Source organism: Mytilus trossulus, chromosome 2 (genome assembly GCF_036588685.1).
Source record: "Mytilus trossulus isolate FHL-02 chromosome 2, PNRI_Mtr1.1.1.hap1, whole genome shotgun sequence".
In the NCBI taxonomy this organism is placed as follows: domain Eukaryota; kingdom Metazoa; phylum Mollusca; class Bivalvia; order Mytilida; family Mytilidae; genus Mytilus; species Mytilus trossulus.
The window spans coordinates 46,316,430-46,344,275 of NC_086374.1; the positions used below are offsets into that span (position 1 = coordinate 46,316,430).

Here is a 27,846-nt window from a genome sequence, read left to right on the forward strand (position 1 = left end):
GTTTAGGTACAGAAAACCATCATCATTATATTTTGTTTGGTTTAAAATTAACAAAGAGCTTACGCTAATCTTTTATTTTTTAACAGCAGATTAATTACTAATCCGACAGAAAAAAAAATGTTTTAACAACAAAACCGTTGTCTTGATTACATCAAGCCTATTGTATTTCGGACTTGTATTGTAACACTAACAGTATTTCACTAAAATTATTTGTAATTCAGTGTTGACCTATAACTTATAAGTCAAATTATCTGACTAATTATCTTTTTATTTTAATGCAGTTTTCTACACCACTATCGTTCTACTAATCCGAAAATGTATTTTATATACATGTGCAAGCCACAGACAGTTTCAACAGATTTATATTGTTATTCATAATAACATATGTTTATCTTTGACATTGTTTTTTCATATGCTTCTAGCTTTAAAAATATAATATATACATTTTAGCCTCGCCGGAAAAGGACATTCATGAAGCCGTAAACACCCAATTTCCCAGATAACCAGCAATTAATTATAGGTTGGATAACCCAAAAATATCTGGATATAACTCATAGCCTAATATGATAGAAGGGTAAATGATACCAAAGGCACATTCAAACTTGTAAATTGAAAACAAACTATGCATAGAAAACTAAAGACATAGCAACACGAACCCCAATATAAAAATCGGGGGTCTTCTCTGGAACTCCGGAAGGTAAAATATATCCCGCTTCACTAGTGACACCCGTCGTGTTTCACATGTTACTAGTATATTATTAAGTCAAATTTGGGGCGAATCACATTCTAGTAAAAGAGGACGGGATTGCAGTTACCAGAATACCACAATTGGAACATACCGCTGGATTGGGTTGGGGGGGGGGGGGGGGGGGGGGTCATCGTTCATCATCTGTGAAACAGATATTAAACAACAGTCTGTTAAGATCCAACTCGTGATGGCGTCATGCACAAGACTGAATGAAATTTGTATGCACTCCTGCATATACAAAGTCCAAAAGAATGAGTTTGTTGTCAAGGTTGTTTTGCATAATTTTAAGAGAGATGTTAGAGCACTGACTTTTCTATAACTTTGCAATATGTTTTCATTACGATGGTGAATAGTATGCCAGACTTAAATTTTCACACATTGCCGATTATTGCTTCCATTTGAGATCAGACAGCGATAAGACACGAAAAGTGAAAAAAACCGGATCACTATCCTCAGTTTTTTTGGAATGTCCTATCATTTTCTAAACACAGTCGTTTGGGTTCGTAACAGATCCCTACGGGTCGGGAATGGTCCGGATAGTTCGGCCAAACACCCCGACAGTTAGGTGCGTCCCGTAACATTCGGGGAAAACTCAGAAGATTTTGACTAGTAGGATTATAAGCGTGACTTTGTTGTGACAGATTCTGCTGTATCGGCTCAAAATTCTAATAATGTTCTGTGTTTTCTGGGCGGTGTCCTGTGGAACGGGAATGATCTGTGTTTTCTGGGCGGTGTCCTGTGGAACGGGAATGATCTGGAGAAATTTTCCATTGCTGTTTTTCTGCCGATTAAGTCCAGATTGCATCCAGATGTTGTCGAATGCGAACCGTCTTTGCCAAAACCGTTCCGGAACAATCCCGTTCAACTTCTTAATACGAAATTCGTCAATGATACCTACGCCAGAGTCCAGACAATTACAGAACACAAAACGACTGAGACCAGACAAAGCCGTTTGCAATGCGATAGAGCGGACCTTGATAAGATTACGTTCCGACAAAAAACTGATCATCCCGAATATGCCGACATGCAGTTTTCTTAAGGATAACTTCCGTCAGCGTCGGTTTACTGTCTGGTCACTGCCTGATTTTTGTCGGATTACATTCGGTAGAATCGGGACGCAGTCGTGACAGACTCGGTCGAATATAACCATGCGTAAGATACAAATCGGATTGAGAACGGGATTAACGGGACACTTTCGCTTGGAAACGGTTGAATATCGAAGCTTCCTGAACAATATCTGATTCTTGTTGTGATTAAATTAATTTTTTTACAAATTTTAATTAGAGTCTGAATTCTAAAATCCACGATTTACAGGATCTTGATCAGACTTTTGACAAATTTTAATCGGGAATGGTCCTGCAAGGACGACAGTAAAAATCGTGAATGTGTGACCCAAGCTTAAGGGTTTGCTTGTTATAGTAAACACAATGTTAGTATGATATTCAAACAAGTCCACTCTGTAACACGGCAAATGAGCAATCTTATAAAGATATAGATGGCCCGAGAACACAGTTATTTCGTAGTGCATTTCCCTTAGACAATAGATTCAAATTAAAAAAAATCGCACCAGCTCTTTCTCAAAAAGATTTTTACAGTGTAGTGTACTACCAGTGAGACAAATAATATCAAAATTATAGAAACTTCTACCAGCTCTAACTCAAAATATTGACAATTCTGTGTTAAGGGGGTGTAAAATTCAGTTTGACAGCTTCAGCAAAGTGAGAGGGTTAGCGCTATAGAACCAGGTTCAATCCACCATTTTCTACATTTGAAAATACCTGTACCAAGTCAGGAATATAACAGTTCTTGTCCATTTGTTTTTGATGCGTTTCGTTATTTGATTTTGCCATGTGATTATGGACTTTTCGAATTGATTTTCCTCTAAGTTCAGTATTTTTGTGATTTCACTTTTTTCTCAGACGTGATAAAATTTGACCTTTTAGAACTGGACCAATTCACTACTGAACATAAAGATTCAGCATCCAAATTTTTTTTACATGTAATTACATCCCCCTACTTAATATTTCATGCATTTAATATCAAGAAATAAATTGGGAAAGTGTATCAAATAAAACATGCAAGTTATACACTGTTTACACTAGGGACTATATTCGATAACTGTGTCCTTGGACCGATTTCTGTTTCATAATACTCATATGACGTAATTTTTCGATTGATCGATATTTCAATTATTAGATTGGGCGATATTTCAATTATCAGATTGGGCGATAATCGACTTATTACAAAGCCGATACTTCACTTTTAACCTGATAATCCAGCAGATATATTTGAATAATTGATCACTTTAACATAAAAATAAAATTTTGCACACTTTGAGTAATGGTGCTGAATGAACGTATACATGAAATGGCCGACCAAAAGTTTTACAATATCATAAACTCAATAGGGACTATCGATAAGCTAGAGCTAAAGGACAGAACATATTTAGATATGTTATCAAACGAAAGTCCAGGTTACACGCTTAATACTTACCTTTTCTTGAGATTAGGGTGCATTATGATCACATGGGTCCACGATTTTTATTTGCATTTTTTCCGACTCGGCAGATGCCCAATGGGCCATTTTTTTAATATCTGAGATCATCTAATCTCCCCAAGTTAACTTGTGATGAGCTTTGATAGGAACAAGTCTGAAAACTTTGACTTCGATTATAATTTACCAGTTTATCATTGAATTTCAAAAAGGAAAAGCCTACATTCGATTAATTTATTTCACACTAAGGTCATTTTCAAATTTTTAATTTGATACATGTTCGTTTTCCAGCGGTTTTAACAATATTCGGAATTTTACACTGCGAATGAAATATATTTAGGATATATTTGTCGAATCTCTTAACAATCCTTATCAATTACTACAAATTAAAAAAGAACGATTCTGCAAATTGACTTTATTTCTTCTGGTCCAAAAAAACCCTCAGTATTTCAATTGAGGAATAGAAATACTGAATTTATTGTTCAAGGCTACTTTGACGTCACATTGTCAACATACATTGTCCACACATAGCAGAAGTTCTTTTTGAAACTTTATTTTTTATAAACAATGCCATATCTCATTCTCTTGGAACACATTTTATACCCTTTATTCCGTTATGAACACATACTGTTATTTTGTTCCAGTGGAAATAATATTGCAGGATATTTCCACCTACTAATAGACTTTAAATACCTGATTAACGAACTTCTATTTCATGGCAAGAAATCAACTTAAAGGCCAGCTTTTCCCCGTACTTTTTGTATGTATTTAAACCGGCAAAACCCGAACAGCATCTTTGAAGGAACACTTCTGCTAAATTGTGTTTTAATCTGTTATGTGGTTGTATGATCAATGAAAGTTAATGCATCTAAACCGTTTTTCTCAATTAACCTTCATCAGGAATACTCAAACGGGAAAATATGAAAACCAAGGATGTTTGAATATGTAAAGAGTTAAGCTGTATGAAAAGGAAGAATCTAAAAGAACAGCCAAATGTATTGTCACCTAATGCCTGATAGTGTTTGAACCATATTTTCTAAAAAAAAAAATATATATTTATCAATGAACAAATAAGGGAAAGTATATAAATCGTCAGTGACAAGACATTGACTATTGAGCTGATGACACTCTGAGAATTAGTCTACCAGCAGTAGCATTGATACAGTACTAGTTGGACACTATTTCAACTGTTCTTCAAAAGTCTGAAATGTCAGCAGATGAATGATGCTTGCCTGCGAGTTAAAAAAACCCAAACTTGCTGGATGAGATGAGATGATTCACATCTTTTGGATATGAAAGTCGACACAAATCTGAAATGTTTACTTATAGATCATGCAAGAACCAAAGCTGTTTAAGTTGTCAAACTGGTAAGGAAATTTAATAAGAAATAGAAAGGAGAATTTCCAAGAACTACATCAGATTTCTGTTAAAATAATTAAAGTTAATTAAAACATTGAAGACAACGTCTTCTTAAGATCTGCATAATATTAAAGCTCAGGTTGAATTTTGTCACATGACATTGAAGAGGACATTTCAAGCAGCAATTGTTATATGTATTGTCTAGAAAGTATTGATACAAATCATCAAGGTTTTCTTAGAGGACCAATAACATTTTCACAAACTTGTATGAATTACCAACTCATCACAGTGAAGAATTAGCATAGCCTGTTATATTTAGTACCCAAGATGTATTGTTTGATGTAAACAGAAAGTAAATGGTTAGAACCTAGTAAATAAGATAAATGTGACCTTCTCTCTTTGATGATAACTTTCTCACTAAAGTACTGAGTCTTCATAATGACAACTTATAAATGACTGTGTTGTAAAAGAGTTGAAAATATATTACCAAGAGGGAAAGTTCTGCTACTTGCAGTACTTGAGATATAAATATATTTTTTTTTTAAATTCACCCCTCTTCAATGTTTTTAAACCATTCCATGTCCTAATGTTTTGGTATATTTGCTACAATTATAAAACATGCAAGATAAAACAGTCCATTATCTTTATAAAATGAACACTCCTTTATCTTAAATTAAAGTTTATTCTGCTTCACCAAAGCTAAAGTGTCATGTTTTTTAATTTTGACTTTAGTGATTTTTTCTATTTTAAAGATGGTAGCAATCTTTATAGTAGTAATAAGTCCTCAACCATATAAATGGAAATTAAAACATAAAATTTTCTTATACAGAATAAGTCAAGTTAACTATCAAATACTTATTGACCACATGTATTAAACATGGTTGTTTCCAAACTATGTGACAGCAACTAGCTCAGAAATGCACCCTTCTCTACATTAATGTTAGAAAGGAACTTTAGTTTTAAACAGAGACTATCATTGTCTTAGAGAAAGGATTGCAACCACTCTTTATATCCTTTGACTTTGTAGCTGGACACAAATTCATAACACATGTATCATTTTCTTTATACATAATGGCAGCAATATATCTACATGATTTTTTCCCATTTGTTTTTTTTTTATATTTGTCCAGTGTTAAGTCGTAGTGGTTGCTTTGCTGAACAGTGGTCACAGTGGTCAAGAGTCAACCATCATATGGAATACAAATATCCATTTTCATAAAAGTTGGGAGTAAATGACTTGAATGATTTTTCCATTGTTTTCAAGATCATAAATATGACTATCAATTTTTCTTAGAGTTTTTTTAAGTCATGGTGGCAAATTTGATAAGTAGGTTTAGTTTAGTTAAGAGTAAATCTGGTACGGTCACTATGTTTCTTATTCTTAAACCAGCACTGAAAGACTATGACTAAGAATTATTGGTAATAACCTGCACTTACTGAAAAGACCAGCTAAAAATGACAAAGAGTAAACATGGTAAAGTATCCAGGAATGTATTTTTTTTTCATATTTTACACAGAATAAAATCTTACAAAAATGAAAATCACAAACAATACCTATCAACAGAAAGAGAGCAATACATATGTGTAATACATTGTACTGGCATCGTAGGTGAACTGCAACAAATAATGAAATCCGTCTTCATACAAAATTTGAACATTTATTTTAAACAACTGTAATGTCTATGACAATAATTTAATTATATGTCATGTATCTTGGTGTGGAACTGAACTTGGCATAAGCCTTAATCACTTTGTTCACTGCTTCTAGAAAGTCTTTTTCTGTTGCCATCTTCCTTCTAGCTCTGATGGCAAACATTCCAGCTTCAGTACATACACTTCTAATTTCAGCTCCTGTAACCATATTCATAAATTAATAACATTATCATACAAGGAATATTTTATTGATATTTTATGGTGGAACTCACAAAGTTCTGCATATGATTTGCTCAGATTTGAATGTGCCAGGGTTAGAATTAGACAAAATAGAATAGTTGTCATTTGTTTATGTGTTACATGTACATATTTGTTTTTCGTTTATTTTTTTACATAAAAAAGGCTGTTAGATTTCTCGTTTGAATTGTTTCACATTGTCTTATATGGGCCATTTATAGCTTACTATGCGGTATGGGCTTTGCTCATTGTTGAAGGCCGTACGGTGACCTATAGTTGTTAATGTCTGTGTCATTTTGGTCTTTTGTGGATAGCTGTCTCATTGGCAATCATACCACATCTTCTTTTTTATATGTTAAACTAAGCTTTCATCCTATGAGAGATAACTGATTTCTGAATTATGTACTATACTATAACCTTTTGATATAATAAATGCATGTTGTCAGTATATTATTTTAATTTTCCTTTCAAAAGTAATTGAAGTAATTAATAACATTTGCCAAGTAATTGGAAAGTAATTTTTAAATTACATTGACACAAAAAGTCAAATGTAATGTGTAATTTAATTTTGATTTCCATGTTGTTAAAAACATGCATAAAAGTCAAGGGAAATATCGAAACATGAGAATTATGAGAAGAACATTATAGGACAGTTGTTTAAATTCAATCCTTTTGTTTTAATACCATTTAAAGCAAGACAATCTCAAGAATCTGAGATGTTCCTTGATGTTTAGAATAAAACAGTTGACGTGAGGGTATTGGCCCTGAGTCAATGGTATAAGTCTACAGATTGCTTAAAAGCAATCATATCCCAAAAAACAACAAACATGTTAATGTTGCTCAAACCACGAAAATTGATACCAACGAATTAAAGTACTTTCACACTATCCTACAAGGAAGGAACCTTTCTGAAAATTACTTAAAATTTTCATACAAATTAGTAAACCAATTATTATTTATTTAACAAAAAAAATATCTTTCTGGTTTTGACATACACCAGGATTGACAGACTGATTTACATAATCCTAGATGAAAGGAGCATGATATTTTGTCTCTGTAATTGTAAATACAGGTCTTATAGCTTTCTGTTTTTGTTGGTAATTCAAGTTTATCTAACTAGATTTCTTATTAATTATGAACAAGTAAAGATTCACTAAATCAACTAGAACAGTGACTTTAGAGCAGAAATTTAAGTGTTAAAATATGTATTAAAACAGCAGAGTATCCCTAACTCTGTCTGACTGACAAAATGTTCATTAGACAGAAATTTTCAGATTTTTTAGTTGAATATATTATATAGTGGAAAACAGTTTGGCACAAACTGAAAGGTCCTCTGAACTTGTTATTTTTTTTTTTTATTACAAACCTTCTTGACAAAATGTTTCAAGTACAAAGACCAATTATTAAACATATATTAAAATTTGTTTTCAAATATAAAAGTAAAAAGACAGTAACACTGGTCTGTTTGGACAAAAGAAGTGAAACAGAAGTGAAATATTAACCCAATTGTGTATTTCTAGCCCTGTACTTATATATCCCATCATTGTGTTGTTGTGCCATGGTAAGCATTTTTTTTACATATTTGATTGTTTTTATAGTGGTTATGATAACAACACAATGTTGACTGCTGCACCCCTATTTTTGACATTTTTACTTATTATGTTTGTTTGTTTTGTTCATCCACATCGTTGTCAATATAATTGAATTGTATGTGACTGTCATACATTACAAGTGAGAGGTTTAGCTAGTTATAAAACAAGGTTCAATCAAACATTTTCTACATGAGAAAATACCTGTACCAAGTCAGGAATATGACAGTTGTTGTCCATTCATTTGATATGTTTGAGCTTTTGATTTTGCTATTTGAGTAGGGACTTATGTTTTGAATTTTCCTAGGAGTTTAGTATTTTAGTGATTTTACTTTTTATTACAATATAAAAACTAATTTCCATACCTGTGCTGTTTGGACAAAGTCTTGCTAATAATTCATATCTGATATCCTTCTCTACACTCATGGATCTAGCATGGATTTTAAATATATGAGATCTACCCTAAAATAGAAATAATTATAAGGTAAGAAATAATTATTCCAAGCCTCCTTTAAACCAACAAGTTTTGATTGATAGTCAGCATCGTTCTAATCATTTAATCATAATATTTGATTTATGATTTAAATAATGAATTTGTGGTTTTCAGACTAAAAATAACCAAAAATAATTGCACAAGCATTCTTAGAACTACACTTGTTGCCAATGATTGATACTCCATTTTTGGTATTGGTTAAAGTCTAAAGGTTAGAGTATATTTACACATCCTGTACAGCAAAACAGATGCCTGATCAGTGTGTCTCTCACTGTACATGAAAGAAGTTCAGATATACACACACAATTATATATAAGATACTCTTGAATAAAGTCTAGCTTCCATCCCTCATACAGACTTCTCAATGTTATATATTAAAGGTAATCTAATATAGAATATTTTTTGTTGGTACCATTTTTTTTGTATTGAAGAATTTCATAGATACTTGTAGAGTCAAAAACCATGAAGTAAACTGATAAAACAATGGTTGCATACCTCCAAATCTGGCAAACCAAATTCTATTTTTCTGTCTAATCTTCCAGGTCTCATTAAAGCAGGATCTAATGTATCTGGTCTATTGGTTGCCATGAGAACCTTTATGTTTCCACGGGGATCAAAACCATCTAATTGATTAATCAGTTCTAACATAGTTCTCTGTACTTCATTATCACCGCCAGCACCATCATCAAATCTTGCTCCTAGAGATAAATGTTTTAGTTAATATTTTTTGTATATAATTCTTGGCTGTGATCAGCAATAATCCAAGTCTGAAATAAATGCCAGTAACAACAATAAGGCACTTTATATTTAAAAGCAACAAAAATAATATTGTTACTGAATATCACCTATAATTTTTTCAGATAATTCTGAAATTTTTATAATGAGTTTTATTAAGTACTGTACATCCTTTTATAATCAGTTATTCCAACTACTATACTTCACATCTCTTTATAATTAATTACTTATATTAACTTCTGGACATCAAGTTTATAATCAGTTATAATGACTAATGACCAGAAACATCAAAGGTAAAAAAAATAATTTTTAAGGCTAATTCATTTCCATTATTAAAAAACAACAAGAATGTGTCCATAGTACATGGATGCCCCACTCGCACTATCATTTTACATGTTCACTGGACCGTGAAATTAGGGTCAATACTTTAATTTGGCATTAAAATTAGAAAGATCATATCATAGTTGACATGTGTACTAAGTTTCAAGTTGATTGGATTTCAACTTCATCAAAAACTACCTTGACCAAAAACTTTAACCTGAGCTTCAAACTATCTTCTTTTTTGTTCAGTGGACCATGAAATTGGTGTAAATACTTTAATTTGACATTAAAATTAGAAAGATCATATCATAGGGAACATGTGTACTAAGTTTCAAATAGATTGGACTTCAACTTCAACAAAAACTACCTCGACCAAAAACTTTAACCTGAAGCGGGACGAACGAACGGACGGACAAACGGAGGCAAAGACCAGAAAACATAATGCCCCTCTACTATCGTAGGTGGGGCATAAAAATGTTTTAGGGAACCTATGGGGACTATCTAACTTTTATGATTGCAAAAATTAATTTGTATCATGAATTACCTCCAACTGCATCTATTTCATCAAAGAAAATAATACAGGCTTTTTTACTTCTTGCCATTTCAAACAATTCTCTCACCATTCTGGCACCCTGTAAAGTCAATAAAAAAATCTGTAAGAATACTTTACATTTAAATACAAGAGCAACAGTAGGCAGATGCATTTATCAAAAAAAATTACTTAACAAAAGTTTAACAGTGGTAAAAGTTTGTTCTATTTTATATTTTAATAATCTGTATTAATAACCTACATATTTTTTTTACTACTTCATACTTCTGTACAAGTTCTAAATGTTTCCCTTGTCCTTCTTACATATCCCTGTTTAAAGTTTTAAAAGGGACCCTTACCTCTCCTACATATTCCTGTACAAGTTCTAAATGTTTCCCTTGTCCTTCTTACATATCCCTGTTTAAAGTTTTAAAAGGGACCCTTACCTCTCCTACATATTCCTGTACAAGTTCTAAATGTTCCCTGTCCTTCTTACATATCCCTGTTAAAAGTTTTAAAAGGGACCCTTACCTCGCCTACATATTTCTGTACAAGTTCTGAACCAATTACTCTTATAAAACAAGCATCAGTTCTGTTAGCTACAGCTCGGGCACACAATGTCTTTCCTGTTCCTGGTGGACCAAACAGCAATACTCCCTTTGGAGGCTCTATACCAAGGTTGACAAACTTTTCTGGCTATAAATGAAATATATATATACAGTTGACTCTTGTTATCTTGAAGTCAGTCAGACCAGAGAATTATTTCGAGATACACATAATATATACGAGATATTCGACTCAAACAAAAATCAGAAGTTTGACAGACCAAGGGACACAACTCTTGCTTAGCTTGGTAAAGCTAAAATAAATCTGGATGAATATGGGAATGGGATCAATATTCTGGTATCAGATTGATGGTCTTTCATTAATATAATAATATTATTTTTACTTATTCAATTGTTTCAGTTACATTTTTTTCCTATGGCCTTTATCCGAGAGAGTAATTTCATATCAATCTTAGAGTTATTTAGGGTGTTAAAAGTTGACACATTTGTTTATTCTGGATACAAGAGATTTTAGAAAATTAAGATGTCTCTTCATTTTGTTTCATCTCACTCTTTCTTCTCAATAGAAAATAAAATAAAAGACGCTGATTGAGTAGTTTTTAGGTGATCATCAACACAAGTTTTAATCCTCACCTTAGACACACCCAAGATCATTAGTGTAAATCACGATTAATTGTTTTGTAAACATTTTAAAAACTTTGTCATGAACATTAACAAGGAATCACTACTAATTATTTATGAAAATTCTATAAAAGATAATCTCAGGTAAACACTCGTGGAAATAGCATGTCATAAATCAATTACAGTGGTCAGTGACTGGAAATTTAATAACACATGTATTGTCAGATTAACTCTTCAATCCATTTATTTCCTGGAGGTCTTGTTTTGACATATTTGTATTAGTTCAAGATAAATAATGAATTTTGAATGCTTTTGTTAACCTTGGGACTGTAAATTAAGTGCGACTCAACCAAAATTTCAGCTCATCAGAAGTCAAAATACATACATTTATATGGAACAAACTTCGGGACCATGTGAAAACTTCAACTCATCCGAAATTTCGAGTCAACTGAGTGGGAGACAAGGAGAGTTAACTGTATATTCTACTATAATTTTCCTTCCATATATAAATATATTGTATAGACAACAACACAAGTTTTAGATTCTAAGCAAAATCTTCCTAGCTTTTCTTGCCATTCAGCAAACAATCTTTCAAACTAAATTTTTATATTTTCTTTGTATTCATTTTCATGCTTTGACAAGTTCCTGTTCCAGTAGATATTTAATGTTGTATTGTAAATCTTGGCACTGAAAAAATGTATAAACAGTAAATACTTTTAAATATACATGTATCACTGCAATACTCATTTTTGGAAGGTGTACAAACAACAAAAGACTCTAAAACTTGACATCTAAAAGCATGGGGGAAATGAATATCTTTGTGTTAATATCTGAATGTTCATTATTGTAATTTTTTTTTGATATATTTGTTTTTAAAACAATATTTACATGAAGTAAGGGTGTCTCTACAACTTCTCTGAGTTTTTCTATCTGTTCTTTACATCCTCCAACATCACTATAGGTAACATCTGGCTTTTCTTCCACTTGCATCATGGTAACTGACGGGTCAATCTTTGGTGGAAGGGGTATATGGATTTGATATTTATTTCTGTCAACACTAAAACCAGAAAGAATAATTTTCAATAGAAAGTCAATATATTAACCATTTTCTCTGTTGACCTGAAGTCAAGTGATCTTGCCCGTCTGAAGATTTTAAATTGGGCTCTTCAAAAATATAGGTATGTCACATAAAATTTTATAACAGACAAAGTTATGATGTATTACAACATTCCTGATACATTATACCAGAAAAAATTCATGTGATTATTATGACTGTTGTGCAATATCTCACACTTGCTTTCTTTCATAGTGAAAAGTCTTCTTTAACATCTATTACAGCTGGTTTAAAAGACAATTCCCCTTTGCCAGAACAAATTCATGTTATGTTTTGACAAAAGGGAATTGTCTTTTAAACCAGCTGTAACAGAAGTTAAAGAAGACTTTTCACTATGAAAGAAACCAAGTGTGAGATATTGCACAACAGTCATAATAATGCTTTTACAGAATGACAACCATCCATTAAGTTGTCTTAATTGAATGGTTTCAAATTTTTCATGTCTTGGCCTTTTATAGATTTATACAATATTGGTTTATCTCATTGTTGAATGCTGTTCTTTTGCCTATAATCTACAACATCTATGGTCGATAGTTTTCACTTTGGCAATCATACCACATCTCCTTAAAGTTTATATACAGGATATCAAATTTGCTGTACAGATATTTAAAGGCCTAAGATTTTTTAATTTTTAAGTGAAAGATTATTTCTTAATAAAGCATATAAAGCATCAAGTGTCAAGAATGAGATGTACTTGACTTTTGTATTTCAATGAAAAGTCCCCTCCAAGTAAAGTTAGTTTATGGACCTCAGACCCACAAGAGTTAATGCCCCTGACAATAGCCTTACCCAACTCTCATTCCTTCCTCAATATCAGTTGGAGCTACTTGGTCCCCTAGATCAACAACAAACTTGGCAAACTGTTTGACATTAATGATATACTTTGGGTCATCAGAATCTGCATTTATTATCTTTGTACATCTTGCTACCTGTAGTGGCTGCTCACCTGTAAAATAAATTACAAATGTTAATTCTCAGTTAGAATTTAATTATCATTACAACATTGATTGAGGTTATATAAATATGAGGATTAACAAAATCGACTAAATATAAGAACAAGAATGTGTCCTCAGTACACGAATGCCCCACTCACACTATTATTTCTATGTTCAGTGGACCGTGACATACATTACATAGGAATAAAAACTCTAATTTGGAATTAAAATTAGAAAGATCATATCATAGGAAACATGTGTACTAAGTTTGAAGTTGATTGAACTTCAACTTCATCAAAAACTACCTTGACCAAAAACTTTAACCTGAAGCGGGACAGACGGACGAACGGACACACAGACCAGAAAACATAATGCCCCTCTACTATCGTAGGTGGGGCATAATTACTTTTTAAAATCCTTTTAACATATTTTCAGTGATAACTATAAATTTATTAATCTTAAAAGGTCACATGGGTTTCATCTTCCATCAAGTCATAGCATTCATTAACCTTTAGCCTGAGAAAGCAGTATTACTGTGTACGACCATGTCAAGCAATATTGATCTTGACACATGCTGTCTTTAACATATTTCAGATAGTTATAATTTGACTACTGGTAAATCTTCTTCTTCAGCTAATGTGGCAACTTGCCATGAACAACAAATTACACTGATAAGTTGCTGTGACTTACACCTTTTTTTTTCTTAATTTCTAATGTAACAGGTGGCTGATATGGTGGTCTCATAAAAAAGTTAAGGTAACCTCTATTGGGTCTAGGTGGTATTATAGGCATGGCATATGAACTGTGAAATATGATGCTCATTGAATATGCTCCCTTTTATTGGTTAGTAGCAAGAAAACATGAACAATCTCAACAGGGGATCTGCATTTAATTGACTATCCAACAAAATGCTGTTTCCAAATTCTTTGACATACAGTACCCTTCAAGAGTACCAACTCTCCCACACCCTACACCGAGGAAAATGTCGGAGCCACTCCGAAAAACTCCGATATTCCTCCCAAAATGTTGGGAGGAATTTGGGAGTAATCTCTCCCAAAATCAGGTAAATGTTTATTGTGATAACGAGGTCACTCTCTACACCGAGGAATTAATTGCCCTTATCCTACTTTGATCTATACCGGCACAAGACTGAATGGGTAATTGGATTACCTGACAGGTAAAGGTTGAAGTAATAAAGAATTATATTTCCGGTCTACTGTTCCAGTTTAAGTGTCAAACAGGTGTATAATTTTAAATGTCTTTTAAATTTATACTAATTAAATTTCATTTGTGGTAATAAAAACTAAAGTCAAAATATTTTCGTATTTTTTGTTAGCCCATCTAAAAATATCTTAACCTTAATGTACTTGCTTTAAAAAAAAACGATTATAAAATATAGCGGAATATGTGAAAAACAAAATATTCTACTTCAAAGTTAAAGTCTTTATTTAAAAATTATAAGTCTAAAAGTTTTATACATGTTATATATGCAAGTAAAAAGGAAAATTTATTCACCATTCATTAGACAAAATAATTGCCCCGTAATAATTGTGTAAATCTACGGCATTTTCTTTTTACGATTATCTAATTGCTGGAATGAATAAAAGATTTAAAAGCAAAATGTTGTTGTTAATTCTTTCAATTGTATTTAAGTTTTATAAAAAATGAAAACTACTTAATTTTGACCTCGATGTCTTCACCGGAAACTTTCGCTAAATTAATCTGAGCAGTTAAATAAAATTACGTGTTTGAAAGTTTTGTATATTCAAGTAAAAAGGAAAATATTATTCACCATTCGTTATGCTTAACAATTACGGCATTTTCGTTTTACGATTTGTTGGCAGTACAGCAGAATAATAATATATTTCCGTTACAACAGGAATACTTCCAGCTGCATTAATTCGTCTTTGTTTAATATTAACTTTCGCACAATGAATGTAAATTTGTGTATTTTCAATAAAAGATTTTAAAAACAATTATTTGCCATGCGAAGACAATTCCACGATACACATCTCAGTTATCAACAGTTTGGGTTGAACTTGTTCTTGACTTACTTAACAATGTTAAATGCTAAAAATAGTTAACATCAATGTTATCCACAGCACGAGTTTTTTAAAGGGCGGGAAAAAATATCGTGTACTAGTAAACTCAGGTGACCTTTCTGGCCGACCGTGGGAAAGTCCATTCAAGGTTTCTAAAGTTGCAGAACGACATTTTTGTGCAATCGTATTGAGGCTCCAGAAGGTCCTTTTACAATTGATTTATCGGGAAAATATAATTCTTATCTGAAAATAAACGTGAACACATTTTTAAATATTTGAACTTTAATGTTTTATCTTTCAAAAAAGAAAGTACATTAGTTATATGTCCATGGTCAATAATATAGATTTACAGTTGGTGATGTATTAATTGAAATTATGATGGAAATTGTCCAGGGTGATTGATTGTATTCAAATGACAATAATCATGATAATACAATAAAGAAATGCCAATTGTAGGCGGTTGGGAAATTTTGAAAATAAAATGATGACTGATTTAACTGGAATAGAATATTATGATGGGCAATTATGAGGTTTGATAAATTTTATTAATAATTAAAGGATTAGTGACCTATCGGATAGCGATAAGCGGATTACTTATCATCACAACTTTTAACATCTTTTGTAAACGTAAAATGATTGAGCGTCATAAACTTGTCAAACACCGGTAGAATTATAGTACATTTATTATATAATTAATGTGAAAATATTTTTCACTTTCCAAATTCAAATGACGAAATTGATATAAATACTTTCGTCAATTTGAAAACCGTTCCGTAAAATGCGAAAATGAAGAGCACTATCAATATCACTTGAAATTTTTTCCTTTGTCAACAGAGTTGTCATTTAACAGTTTCTGTTCGTAATTTGAATTATTCAAGTCTGTATAAATGTACCGAGGTGGTGGAACATCATATTTTACATTGCTCAATAAATTAAGTTTACTTGATGATCCGATGAATCGGGTTACCGAAAAAACAACATGATTTTATTAGCCAGTTGATTTTTTTAATAATGAACAATTAATGCGCTGATATTGCTTATTGAATAAGTTATAAAAGAAACTAATTGTGGCAAAATCGTCCTTACTGAAAGACCACAATGTATGACCTGACCGGACTGTAATAGAAACACAAAATAACAATTTTCCTCATACTTTTTCGTATGTACGTTCTATCTTAAAGATAACGGCATAAGACACTCGTTCTATTTTAAAGATAACGGCATAAGACACTCGTTCTATTTTAAAGATAACGGCATAAGACACAAATATAAAAGATAATAATTATCTTATTCTAAATGATATTGTCACATCTTTATCTGTCAAAGAAAGGAAAACATTTGTTCAATTTATAATACCGTGATTTTAAAGCACACCTGTGCAACCAAGATCGATTAAATGTTCAAAGGTAAATTATCTGGGTAATCCAATTATGTTGTCACACGTCGTTAATTTGAAGTACATCCGATGGGCAATAAACCAATTAACAGCCACGCGGTGTTGGGAGAGAATCTTTGGAGGATTTTAGGAGTGAAATCCGCGATACTCGGTGTGATTCCGAGAAACACGGAAATCGGAGAAAAAAGTTATCGAATCTATATTTTTGAAGAGTACTGTAGATTATCATATATTTCTGTATCAATGTCTGGAATTAAAACCTATCCAGTTGGACTACACCTCACTACAATGAAATATTTACTGAAAATACTCGCAGATAGTTTCATTAAATCTTCTTTTAACAATTCAGTAAACAGAATTAACAGAGACCTACTTTTAATCTGAGACAATTGTGTTATCAGATTTTTTTCTTAATTGTTTCAGTAGGGAACTACTAAAGGAATGATGCAATGTTCAGTATATATATGTAAAAGAAAAAGAAATATTTCATGGTCTAATCTATAACTAATTTCAAACCCAGGATTATCTCTTGAATAAGTATAAACTTAAATGTTGCAAAATGTAATATGTTTATGAGTATGATGCCTCTTACTCTGTAATGTCTGTTTGTCTGCTGCTAAATCCCACAATGCTGGAGGAGCCAATCCTGTATCTGATTCTTTAATACCTGTAATAAATTAAGCATAGTCAATTAGAGAAAACTAAAAAGATAACAAATACAAATTTGTGTTGGTTTCCACAAACAGTCACAGTTAGGGTGGAGATTCTTGATCATGATTTACAAAAGTACAATGAAAGTGCAAAGAAGGTAGTCTTTAATTCTTTATATATACAATCATTTATAACCATGCATTTAATACGGGAATTTAAAAGTATACAATAGTCAGAGAGCTGTGTACCAATGCATCTTTCAAGAAATCCACTTGTTCAAACAAGGAACAAATGTGTCTACTACCATTGACTTTTGAATTCTTGTACTCTACCAGAAATAAGATTAATCAATTTTTTTTTTATCAATCTTTTAATACTTTACATTGAACCGAAAAACAACCAAAACGTACATCTATACATGTACATTCATTATCTTAATATAAACATATACCATCTCACCACATCCTGTCATTATATTATATTTATATATATTATGTATATGTATGTCTTCATTTATTTGCGTAGGAAATATCAATTTGCTAACTAAATGATGACAAACCTGCAAGTTCATTGACTTTTTTCAATGTATTTTGTATATCTTCCTCCACACTCTTGATAGATTTGCTGTACTGTCCAACTCCCTGTAAATACAATAAAATTGAGAATGAAAATGGGGAATGTGTCAAAGAGACAACAACCCAACCATAGAACAGACCTTTATGAGAAATAGATTTACTGTACAGGTTCTGTCCAACTCCCCGTCAATAAAAACATGAATGGAAAATAGAATTACTGTACAACATGTACTGTCCCTGCCAACTCCCTGATAATAAAAAAACATTTATGAGAAATATATTTGCTGTACTGTTAACCTCCCTGCATTGTATTAAAAAGTTTGTTAATTCAGAAATGATCTTACATGGATCTTAAATTATGAGATGATGGATTTGTAAATTTATTTTTGACTACATTACTCTTAATCATGTTAATTTGTTGAAGTCATACAGTGCATTTTTGGTTGATTTATGCATATCAAAACAAAATTTCATCAACATTAAAATGAATGTAATGCAACAATTCAAGAACTGACTGATTAAGATTGCAAAGTAAGATATTAATGGATACAACTACGGTAAAGTCAAACAAACTTATGCAACTGTCCCTCATAAACAGAAAAAGATTGCAGTTTATATACATGTACGCTCACATGGCAAAGGCAATGGGCCAGGTGGGCTACAGTGGAAAACTTACATATGTCTTCAACAAAGCAATATCTCCTTCATCCAGAGCTGAAACATAAAATAAAAAAGTTTTATTTAATTCATACAATAATGACAATCATGCATTGCAGGTAGGGGGAAATAATGTTTATGAATCTATCAATGCTCAAGTTAAGTAGTGTTTCCTAAAGGATAATTTGTCCTTTTTATGGCATATTTTATAACACCCCATCTTCATTTTAATTTCAGTTCTGCATTTCATCTTTCTTCAAGACAATTTTGAGTTATTTCCCTTGGAATGAAAGTCAAAATTTTAAATAGTGATTATAGTCGAAATTTTATTGAATTTCATGTTAGAACAGTTTTGAAGTCACAGAGTACAAATACCATTATAAATGTTAAATCTGTTAGGGATTTCTACAAATTTAAAATGTAGATAATTTAAAAGGGAACTGGACAATCATCTGAGAAGTTTATGATTTTACGATGAGTGGGATCAACTGTTTGTTTATATTTTCTATTTATACTATTTGTCAGCCAAGACATCTGATTAGGAGTGCATTTACAACGGCTTTCATACAGTTGTTATCTTAATAAAATCAAAGTTAAGGATATAGCTGACATAGTTTTGAATAGTAAATAAAAACAATGTTTCATTAATAAAAACACATAAAAAACACAGATGAAAAAAGATGAAACGCAATAGAATATGTATAGCACGCTCTTGCTTATGTGCTTTGTAAGGATATAAAGCAGATATGCCCCACATGTGTCCTATGTCATGTTGCTCATTTAATACAAATCGGGTAATAACTTAATTTTTTTTTTGTAAGGATATAAAGCAGATATGCCCCACATATGTCCTATGTCATGTTGCTCATTTAATACAAATCGGGTAATAACTTAATTTTTTTTTTTAATTCAGTAGGCCACATCCAGATTCCTACTTACATGTACTTGCCCTACTGCCCTCTGATGTCCTAAACAATGTAAAATTGACTGTTCTCTAATGTCATGCTACAAATGACAAGTTCTAAGAAAAGGTAGTAGTGCAATTTATGCCTAAGGTTTTAAGTGCAGCATACTGTTACTGTTACTGTTACTGGTATGTTCCTCCTATCTAAGGAGCACTCCCGAAGGATAAGAATATGAATATTTACATGTATATGAATATTTACAGGGACCCATTAGTAGCACCATTACCCATATATAAAAGTCATCACTCTATACACAAGTTTTATGCCCTGATTACTAACGACACATTCTCAATATATACAATGTCTTTCACTTTAGATTGTCATTCTGATGTTAAGCATAATGCTCTTGTATATTTGATAAATTTGCAATCCGATCAAGCCTTAGTCTGATTCAATAAAGTTCGTTTTATATACCTTATATAAATTATGTATACTCAATTAGAAAAAGTTCACAAACAATATTTCAAAAACGTGTCTCCTTTCACTAACAACAGTCTGTGGCATTATAATGTCATTTGCAAACATGCACCAGAAAGTTGAATGAATACAAATTCATTAGTATTTACAGTTTTGCATCGTATTTAAGACATAATCAAAATACAAAAATTGACTCTTGTGACATGACAACGCAATTTTGAACAAAACTGAATTTCATATTAGGATTGTAAAGTACCCTGTATCGGTTTGTCTTCTGCATCTTTGTTGTTGTCATTCACTTTTCTTTGGTCAGATCCCAAATAATCTTTCATTGTGAAGTAGGAATAAATTAAAGAGGAGAAAGGGAAGACCGAAAAATAATTTACACCGGAAACGGTGCTATGAAAAATAAAAATGCTTCCGGTGTGATTTTCAAATAGTCTAAATTAATGTTCAAGGTACCGATGATACAATGATATTACATTCGTCTTTACACATGAAAACACAAATTTGTTAATTGATGGATCGAAGTGCATTTGCTACAGAGTCTAGTACCCCTTTTTTATAAATGGGTTTTTTCTTCAAACAAAACCACAATTTTTGCTCCTCTAAACTTTGTGAAGTGCTTTTTTTAAATCATGACTTTTTACTATACCGTCAGTATCATCAGATCAAGTTTAGGATCTTTAAAGGTTAGAGAAATTACATGAAGTACCGATCATTTATTAGATAAATAATTGATGTCAGAGAGGCATTTAGTATTAATACAAATTATAGCAAAAATAAAAAAAAGCTGTAAAAAATGGGATTTGGAAAAAAAAAAAGAGGGCTTAAAATGATGGTCCTGTCCCAAATTACTGAGCACATATGTCACCGATTTATTTATTTATTTTTGTTACTTGGTTCGTGTTGCTCAATCTGAAATGTTTATGTCTTAGTCACTATATTTTTAGGGCTTCGGCTGTGAAAGTTTTCGCCGTTTTCATTTTGACCTCACTGCGCTGGAATAAAGAAGGTAAAATTGAACGCAAAGAACATGTCTAGATTTTTTAACTGCAATGCTCTGCACCACTGAGCTCTTTCCTATATATATAAATTAATCTTTTGTCTTGTGTATTGGGAATTTTTTTCTTTTTCACGAGCCAATATTTTCATGAGTTTGAGCATGAATATTTCAAAATGGTTGTGTTCAAATCTTTGTATACTTGTTCTAGTAGCCTTTTTCTTATTGAGGAACTGACAAAGGGGGAATTGGAAAGCCACTACCCCTCTAGAGTCAGAATTGTAATTATATATGTAACAATATCAATAACTATCTGGTCTTCGATTTTACTCAAAATTTAAGGTTTATTCGTTCCTGACCCCCTGTCAAGATAGCTGATTAATTCAGGATAAAGGTGCATTCACACGATACGATTTTCCGTTCGATTTTCCATTTGACTTGACACCGTCGCACAGGTAAATCGTACAGCGTTCTGTTCACACGATACGATTTTCCATTCGATTTTCATCAGATTTGAACAAGTGCTTTCTTTATATTTCTAAACGCAGCAACTTCCGAAATTATCTTTATACGCAAGTATTATTAAAGTTTAAACAAATATCATTGAGTTATTTATTGAATGGTGATTTGATAATGAATTTCCAAGGACTATTTCTAAAGTCTCCAAAATATTTGTTTCGTCTAGCCAGTTTTTTTTTATGTATACCTGTAGCTTTTACTACTTTATCGGATATTTTATATTTCTTTAATATTAATTATCTTTAATACATATTGCACTACCATCTTCATTGAGACTACCATAGTGATCGTACTGGCCGTAATAAACGTTTTTTCGCAAACCTGTAATTTCCGTTAAGACTAATAAGTGATAAAAGACCCAAGCATGGCGAAATATTTAGCACAATAAAGAGTGTAGTATGAGTTGTAAGGTTTCCTTGAATATTTTTGTTTATATATCAATTATGGTCATTTTTAAAATACTAAAAACTATATATGATAATCAGACTTGAAACCATGGTGAAATATGCAGAAATTTGTTCAGCATGTAATCCCTGTTTTCTTAATAAACACAGTTTTGAAAATAGATTCTACACCTAACATATTGATATCGGTGTTAAATTAAAATTTAATTCTAATACAACTTCTCTCTTCAGATACACGTATTATGTTTTATAAAAGACGGAATACTCGAAATGTAATATCCGTGGAATGTAATATCCGTTGAAGTTTTGATGAAGAGTGCTTTCTTTCACGTTAGCGTACGTTTCGATTTCAAAACGACGTTTCGACTTGACTTTCGACTTCAGATTTTAGTGTTCACACAGTACGATTTTAGTCGAAAGCAGGTGCACAGGTAAAAATCGAATGAAAATCGAATGGAAAATCGTATCGTGTGAATGCACCTTAAGCTGGAACATTTCATTCAATTATGATAATACATTTTAATGTTCTTTCTTTCGAATAACACCAGATATTGGTATTGGTTGAAGCGCCTGAAATGCATTTGTTAATTATGATAACATTCAATTATTTATTCATTTGTTATTATGAAGTTTTCTAAAGATGTGCGTAATAAACACGGTGTTCTCCAAATCATTTAGGAATGTTAGACGGTCTTAGACATACAGGTAAATCAAATCTGGATAAGAAAAACTACCATCTTGTACACGGAAAAGAGGATCGTTTACTTCGGATCAAGACATGTTTCTGTGTATATAAAGACACTTTTACAATGCAACCAGTGACCTTTGCATGCTCGTTCGCACTAACTTGCAAACAAGATTCACATTGTAACTTATTTTCTAAAAATAAAAAAAACGCACATTATCCTTGTTAGCATGTATAAAGAACTACGTATCAAACCCTCTGTACTGACTTTTTCAACTCGCATCTCGACTCTCAATTGGCTGCTCGACTTTTTTTTATCTCGCGATTTGACAATTCATAACTTTCAACTCGACCTATTTGTATTAACTCTCTTGCAACTCGACTTATCATGATAACTCACAACTCGCCTGGCTTTTTTAAGCCCGCACTGAACTCTCAACTCGAATACTTTCAATCGATTTAAATTTGATAAGAAACTTTAAGACGGTAATCAAATAGTAATTCGATTTAACCAGTCGAAATAAGTCCAATCTTGGGAAAAAAACACGAAACCCAAGACCCCGATTAAAAATTCCTCGTCACTAACGGGTAAATTTTAACAGGTATCAAAGCACTAAGTCAGTATAGTGGAGAACAAGATCTCATAGATCGCCTTTTACGGGCAATGAAACAATACAATATAAATCATATAGAAACCTATTGAACTACTCCTAGCAAGTGTTAAATGATTTGACAATTTATATAATGCCATGAATAAAGTATCCACAACTGCATTAAATTTAAATTAAACACAATATCGTATTACTGGCGAGATAACGGTTATTTCTTCATATACAAAACCGTGTGAAGTTAGCATTTAAATGATAAAATCTGAAACAATAAATGATTTGGGGTTTTACAGATACTTTGTTGGCTAGTATTTTTCTGACATTAAATTGTCCTTAGGAGGAAACTGTACAAGTGTGAACGATGGTATTGAAATTCAAATCAATTTGCCGACTGTAATAGATTGCTGTTTATAGGCTGGTGTTATGTAAGTACTATACGACACGTTTGATAATAATATTCTAAACATTCAAACTTTGGATTCGGTGTAAAAGTATGCATGTCTTTATTAATAAGAAAATGCTGCTGTTTTTTCCGAATTGAAAACTCGATTTAAGAAACTCTATAATCTTAATGTATCGTTTCGGAACATTTTTTTGAAGTTGATTTGAGTCGGAGACCAAATCTGTCACAAATGTGATGTTTTTGTTTTTATATCAGGCAGTTGGTTTTCTCGTTTATACTTGTTTCACATTGTGCAATGTCGGCGCTTTTATAGCTTACTATACGGTAAGAGTTTTTCTCATTGTTGAAGACAAGATGACATAAATCCACGTCCTTTGGTCTCTGGTGGATAGTTGACACATTGGCAAGCACACACCATCTCCTTATTTTCCTATATATCTAATGACACCTGAAACAATATTAAAAACAATACAAACAATGAATCCAAAATTACCAAACATTTGTTGTGTAGAAATATCTCTTGAAAAGTCTTCCATTACCCAAAATGGTTATAAGGTTACAAAAATCATTACAACAATCAACTTTTTCTTCCAGCTTATAACATTGATTAATCACCATGATGGCCATGGACGTATCACAAAGACCTGCAACAGTATCATTTGGAACTGAGGTGATTCTTGGACGACGAAAATCACGTGCGTTCAGCATCAGCCAACAGGACACAAGAGATACAGAAACTTTCAGACGACAATCGTATAAATATCAGTTTCCAAACCCAGCATTAGAAGCTGACAAAAGAGACTTCGATTTGGTAAAAATAGTAAATTTGAAATGAAATGTAAATAACGTTACCAGCCTATACATACAAAAAATGTTCAGCATCATTAAAAATTTGTTACTGATTTGCACGACAGCATTTTCGTTAGTCATTGACTATATGGTTGTGCTCTCCTAGGGTAGAAACGTAACCCTTGGCCAAGCGAAGATGATAAAGACGTGGACGCGGGAAAATCTTGTTGCATGCGCGGCTAGAATATTTTTAAGTCCGACTTCCCGTCTTGTAAATGCTGTAAATATAACAAAAAGTTCTATGCCACGCATTTGGACATGCGTGAAAAAAACTCCAACTTGTGCTAGAGTTTATTTAATTTTTTCAAACAGCTATATAAAATATTAAATCCCTATTTAGACGTAGTGCATTCTCTGGGGAGGCGTTTTCTGTTTTAAAAATTTCCATGTTTATTAATAACAGCTTCGGTAATATGACGGGCGACACTCAGTGGCGGATCCAAGGAGGGGGGACCGGGGTTGGAACCCCCATATTTTGGGACGGTCAATGGATTTGAATGGGGACATGTGGTTGGAACCCCCCTTTTTTTGCCCTGGTTTGGAACCCCTTTTAAAATGGCTGGATCCGCCCCTGGCACTATTGAAGCAGTAGATGCTCATCCTTTCAGAGCACCTGTTTAAATCATGCGTGGACTGAAGCAAAATCCACAGATTGACTAATACCTTCGGAACTGACACTCTACAAGAGAGGGGTATAGACCCAGTGATAATATGTTTAACCGTACGGCACTGATTTCAGGGCCTCTGTAATACTTGGTAACGTCACCTTCATCTGGTGCGCTCATATCAATTCAACAGAAGCTTTAAAGATACTGGGTGACCTACCAGCATCATTCCCAACATAAAGCATTATGGTTATACCAAATAAATGGGGAATTCGTCCTTAGAAATCCCGCTAGCATATAACATAATAAAGGGACATAACTCAAGAATTGTAAAAGTGAAGCTGCCAAAATTTGAAATTAAACTGAGTTCAGTGTTAATGAGCATTATATTATATACATTTCAATAATAGTTGAGACATACTTAAATTAAGAGCAAATTCAGCAATTTTTCCAATTGTAAAGGGGAATAACCCTAGAATGGTAATCGAAGTGCTTGTTAGCACTGAATGGTAAAGATTGCTTTACTTTATCAGTTAGTAGTAAAATGAATATTGCATTGTATAAAGCATTGGTTTTAATTGTTTCAACTACTATTCTGGACAAAGAAAGACGACTCCAATTTTCAAAAAAGATTAAAAAGCATTAATTGTAGTTGACAATCATGGACAAAGGACGATAACTCCAATAAAAAAATACTTTTGTCTCTTTGGTATACATTCCCCATTTCCATTCTCAATTTTATTGAATGCTATTTTTTGAAAATTTTCAGCAATTTTTCAATTTGTAGAGAAATAGAACAGTAAAAGTGACGGGACTTAAATTCAAACTTTATCTGATACTGGTAGTAATAAGCATATTGTGTATAAGTTTCATAACATTTGGTTGAGGCAAACTTAAGTTAGAGAACGGAAACGAAAAAAATTGCATTTTTTCCATTTGTAAAGAGGAAAACTAAAGTTAGAGACTGAAAACCAACTTTGGGACGTACGTACGTACAGATGGACAAGGGAAACGCTTAAAATGCTCCCTCCGCTTCGACGGGGGCATAAAAAACCTATTAAATCGAATCATACTTAAAACCAGCTTCAAATCCAACCATACCTAAAACTAGCTTCAAATCTAAACAACTAAAACTACCTCTGCGATCTCTTAGTAGCTAGCATGACACCTTTTTACAAAAGAAAGGATATTTGTAAGGATTAAAAATTGAGTATTGAATATTGACTGGTGTTGAAACAACTGGAAAGTAAGATTGATTGATGCTTGTTAAACGTCCATTGGCAAATATTTCATGCATATGAAAGACGAAACAAATGACAAATAATGCAACAGGTGAAACATTTTGACTGCATGCTACTCAAGGGAAAATGAGTGTTTGTTGGATATGGTGTGCATACAGACCCCTTAGGGTTGTTGCAAGGGCTCTTTAAGGTGATCCTTTCCTATACGATTCATTGGTTTTAACTTTTCTTACCGGACGCGCCCAATTTTAGCATTCGGTTTTAGCTACTAGACGTGAGAAGTCACAAGTTATTACCAAATGTTATATACCCCGTTAAACATAGACTCTGAATCTGCCACAAATGAGTTTTTTTCCCTTCACGAGTGATGATGGAGTGTCCTTTTTCTACTAGGAGTATGACTCTTTCCGAACACGGGTTGCATTCTAGACACAGCCTGCAAAAGCCCACTTTAGAAAGGTAAAATTTCGTTCTCCTCGGTAGGACTTACTATACATGTACTGAGATTCTAACCCCCAAATTCGTATTAAAATAAAAATGTACCTGTTTAATAATATTTACTGTATTTTCAGTCAGAAATACAAGAAAGTGATATAAGACGACATGTATTTGGAACACCAGTAGAGGAAATGGAGTTTGTTGGATCCGACAATACAGTTAGGCGACCAACAGTATCTAGTGCACGCCGTTCTGTCCTTTGGTCACGTGATCGACGACTTTATGAAGACAGACATCGCCAAGATGTGGAGGAATTTAGAGAGCAACCGTACATGAGACATGAATATCCAACATTAAGGAAACATTATCCCGGTACATGGAGACTAGCGTCGAGAGATGAACTCCAAGCCACAACAGAGCGGTTGACAAGTGTTCCTGCTCCGACATCTGCAAGCATGAATTTGCATAAATTTCAATGTTTCCTGCACAACGTATTGGAAGTAGAGGCACAGACGCGGAATCGTGAGCTAAGATCATGCCTTCGCAGAAGACCTAGGACATCTGTAATATAAGAGCACCCAGCGACATGTAGAATATCTGTTTTTTATACCGCGAGAATTAATCATAATATTTGCTTTAACATTCACAATAGTGGTGAACACTAATGATTAATATTTTCAGTTTCCGAAATCGTAAAAACTATATACGAAATCCTTCAACGTAATATTAAAGTGGAAATTTTGTTTTGTTTTGATGAAAATAAAATATTGATGGCTGCTCTATCGTTGATCCTCGTGCTCATCCGAGTTCACCCAAAGTTTGATTCGTGTTGTTTCAATCTTTTGAATTCTGAGTCAGATTTTGTATAACATTTCGTCTCTTGGTCATACTGTCTGTTTTTTTCTTTGCTCTTGCTCCGTTGGTATTATCTCCTTTTTGCCGAACCTGCGTCAGTTTATGTCCCCATCGGCGGCCTCACTTTAGATTCTGTTTTT

At 32.7% G+C, this 27,846-nt stretch overlaps 2 protein-coding genes across 2 annotated transcripts; one reads left to right on the forward strand and one right to left on the reverse strand.

Annotated features, from left to right (window-relative positions):
* Positions 1 to 6,238: 6,238 nt before the first annotated feature.
* Positions 6,239 to 20,524, reverse strand: LOC134707379 (26S proteasome regulatory subunit 7). Its single transcript, XM_063567092.1, has 11 exons — positions 20,353 to 20,524; positions 18,734 to 18,771; positions 18,042 to 18,123; positions 17,424 to 17,498; positions 13,248 to 13,404; positions 12,233 to 12,401; positions 10,689 to 10,853; positions 10,173 to 10,260; positions 9,068 to 9,270; positions 8,445 to 8,541; positions 6,239 to 6,451 (listed from the first exon to the last, which is right to left on the reverse strand). Exons 1-11 carry the CDS (start codon positions 20,426 to 20,428, stop codon positions 6,294 to 6,296), a joined length of 1,308 nt encoding a protein of 435 aa, XP_063423162.1. The 5' UTR covers positions 20,429 to 20,524; the 3' UTR covers positions 6,239 to 6,293.
* Positions 20,525 to 23,598: 3,074 nt separating this feature from the next.
* Positions 23,599 to 27,582, forward strand: LOC134707388 (uncharacterized). The gene is made up of 3 exons (XM_063567101.1): positions 23,599 to 23,740; positions 24,313 to 24,529; positions 26,986 to 27,582. The coding sequence occupies exons 2-3, from the start codon at positions 24,335 to 24,337 to the stop codon at positions 27,421 to 27,423; spliced, it is 633 nt and encodes a 210-aa protein (XP_063423171.1). The 5' UTR covers positions 23,599 to 23,740; positions 24,313 to 24,334; the 3' UTR covers positions 27,424 to 27,582.
* Positions 27,583 to 27,846: the final 264 nt, after the last annotated feature.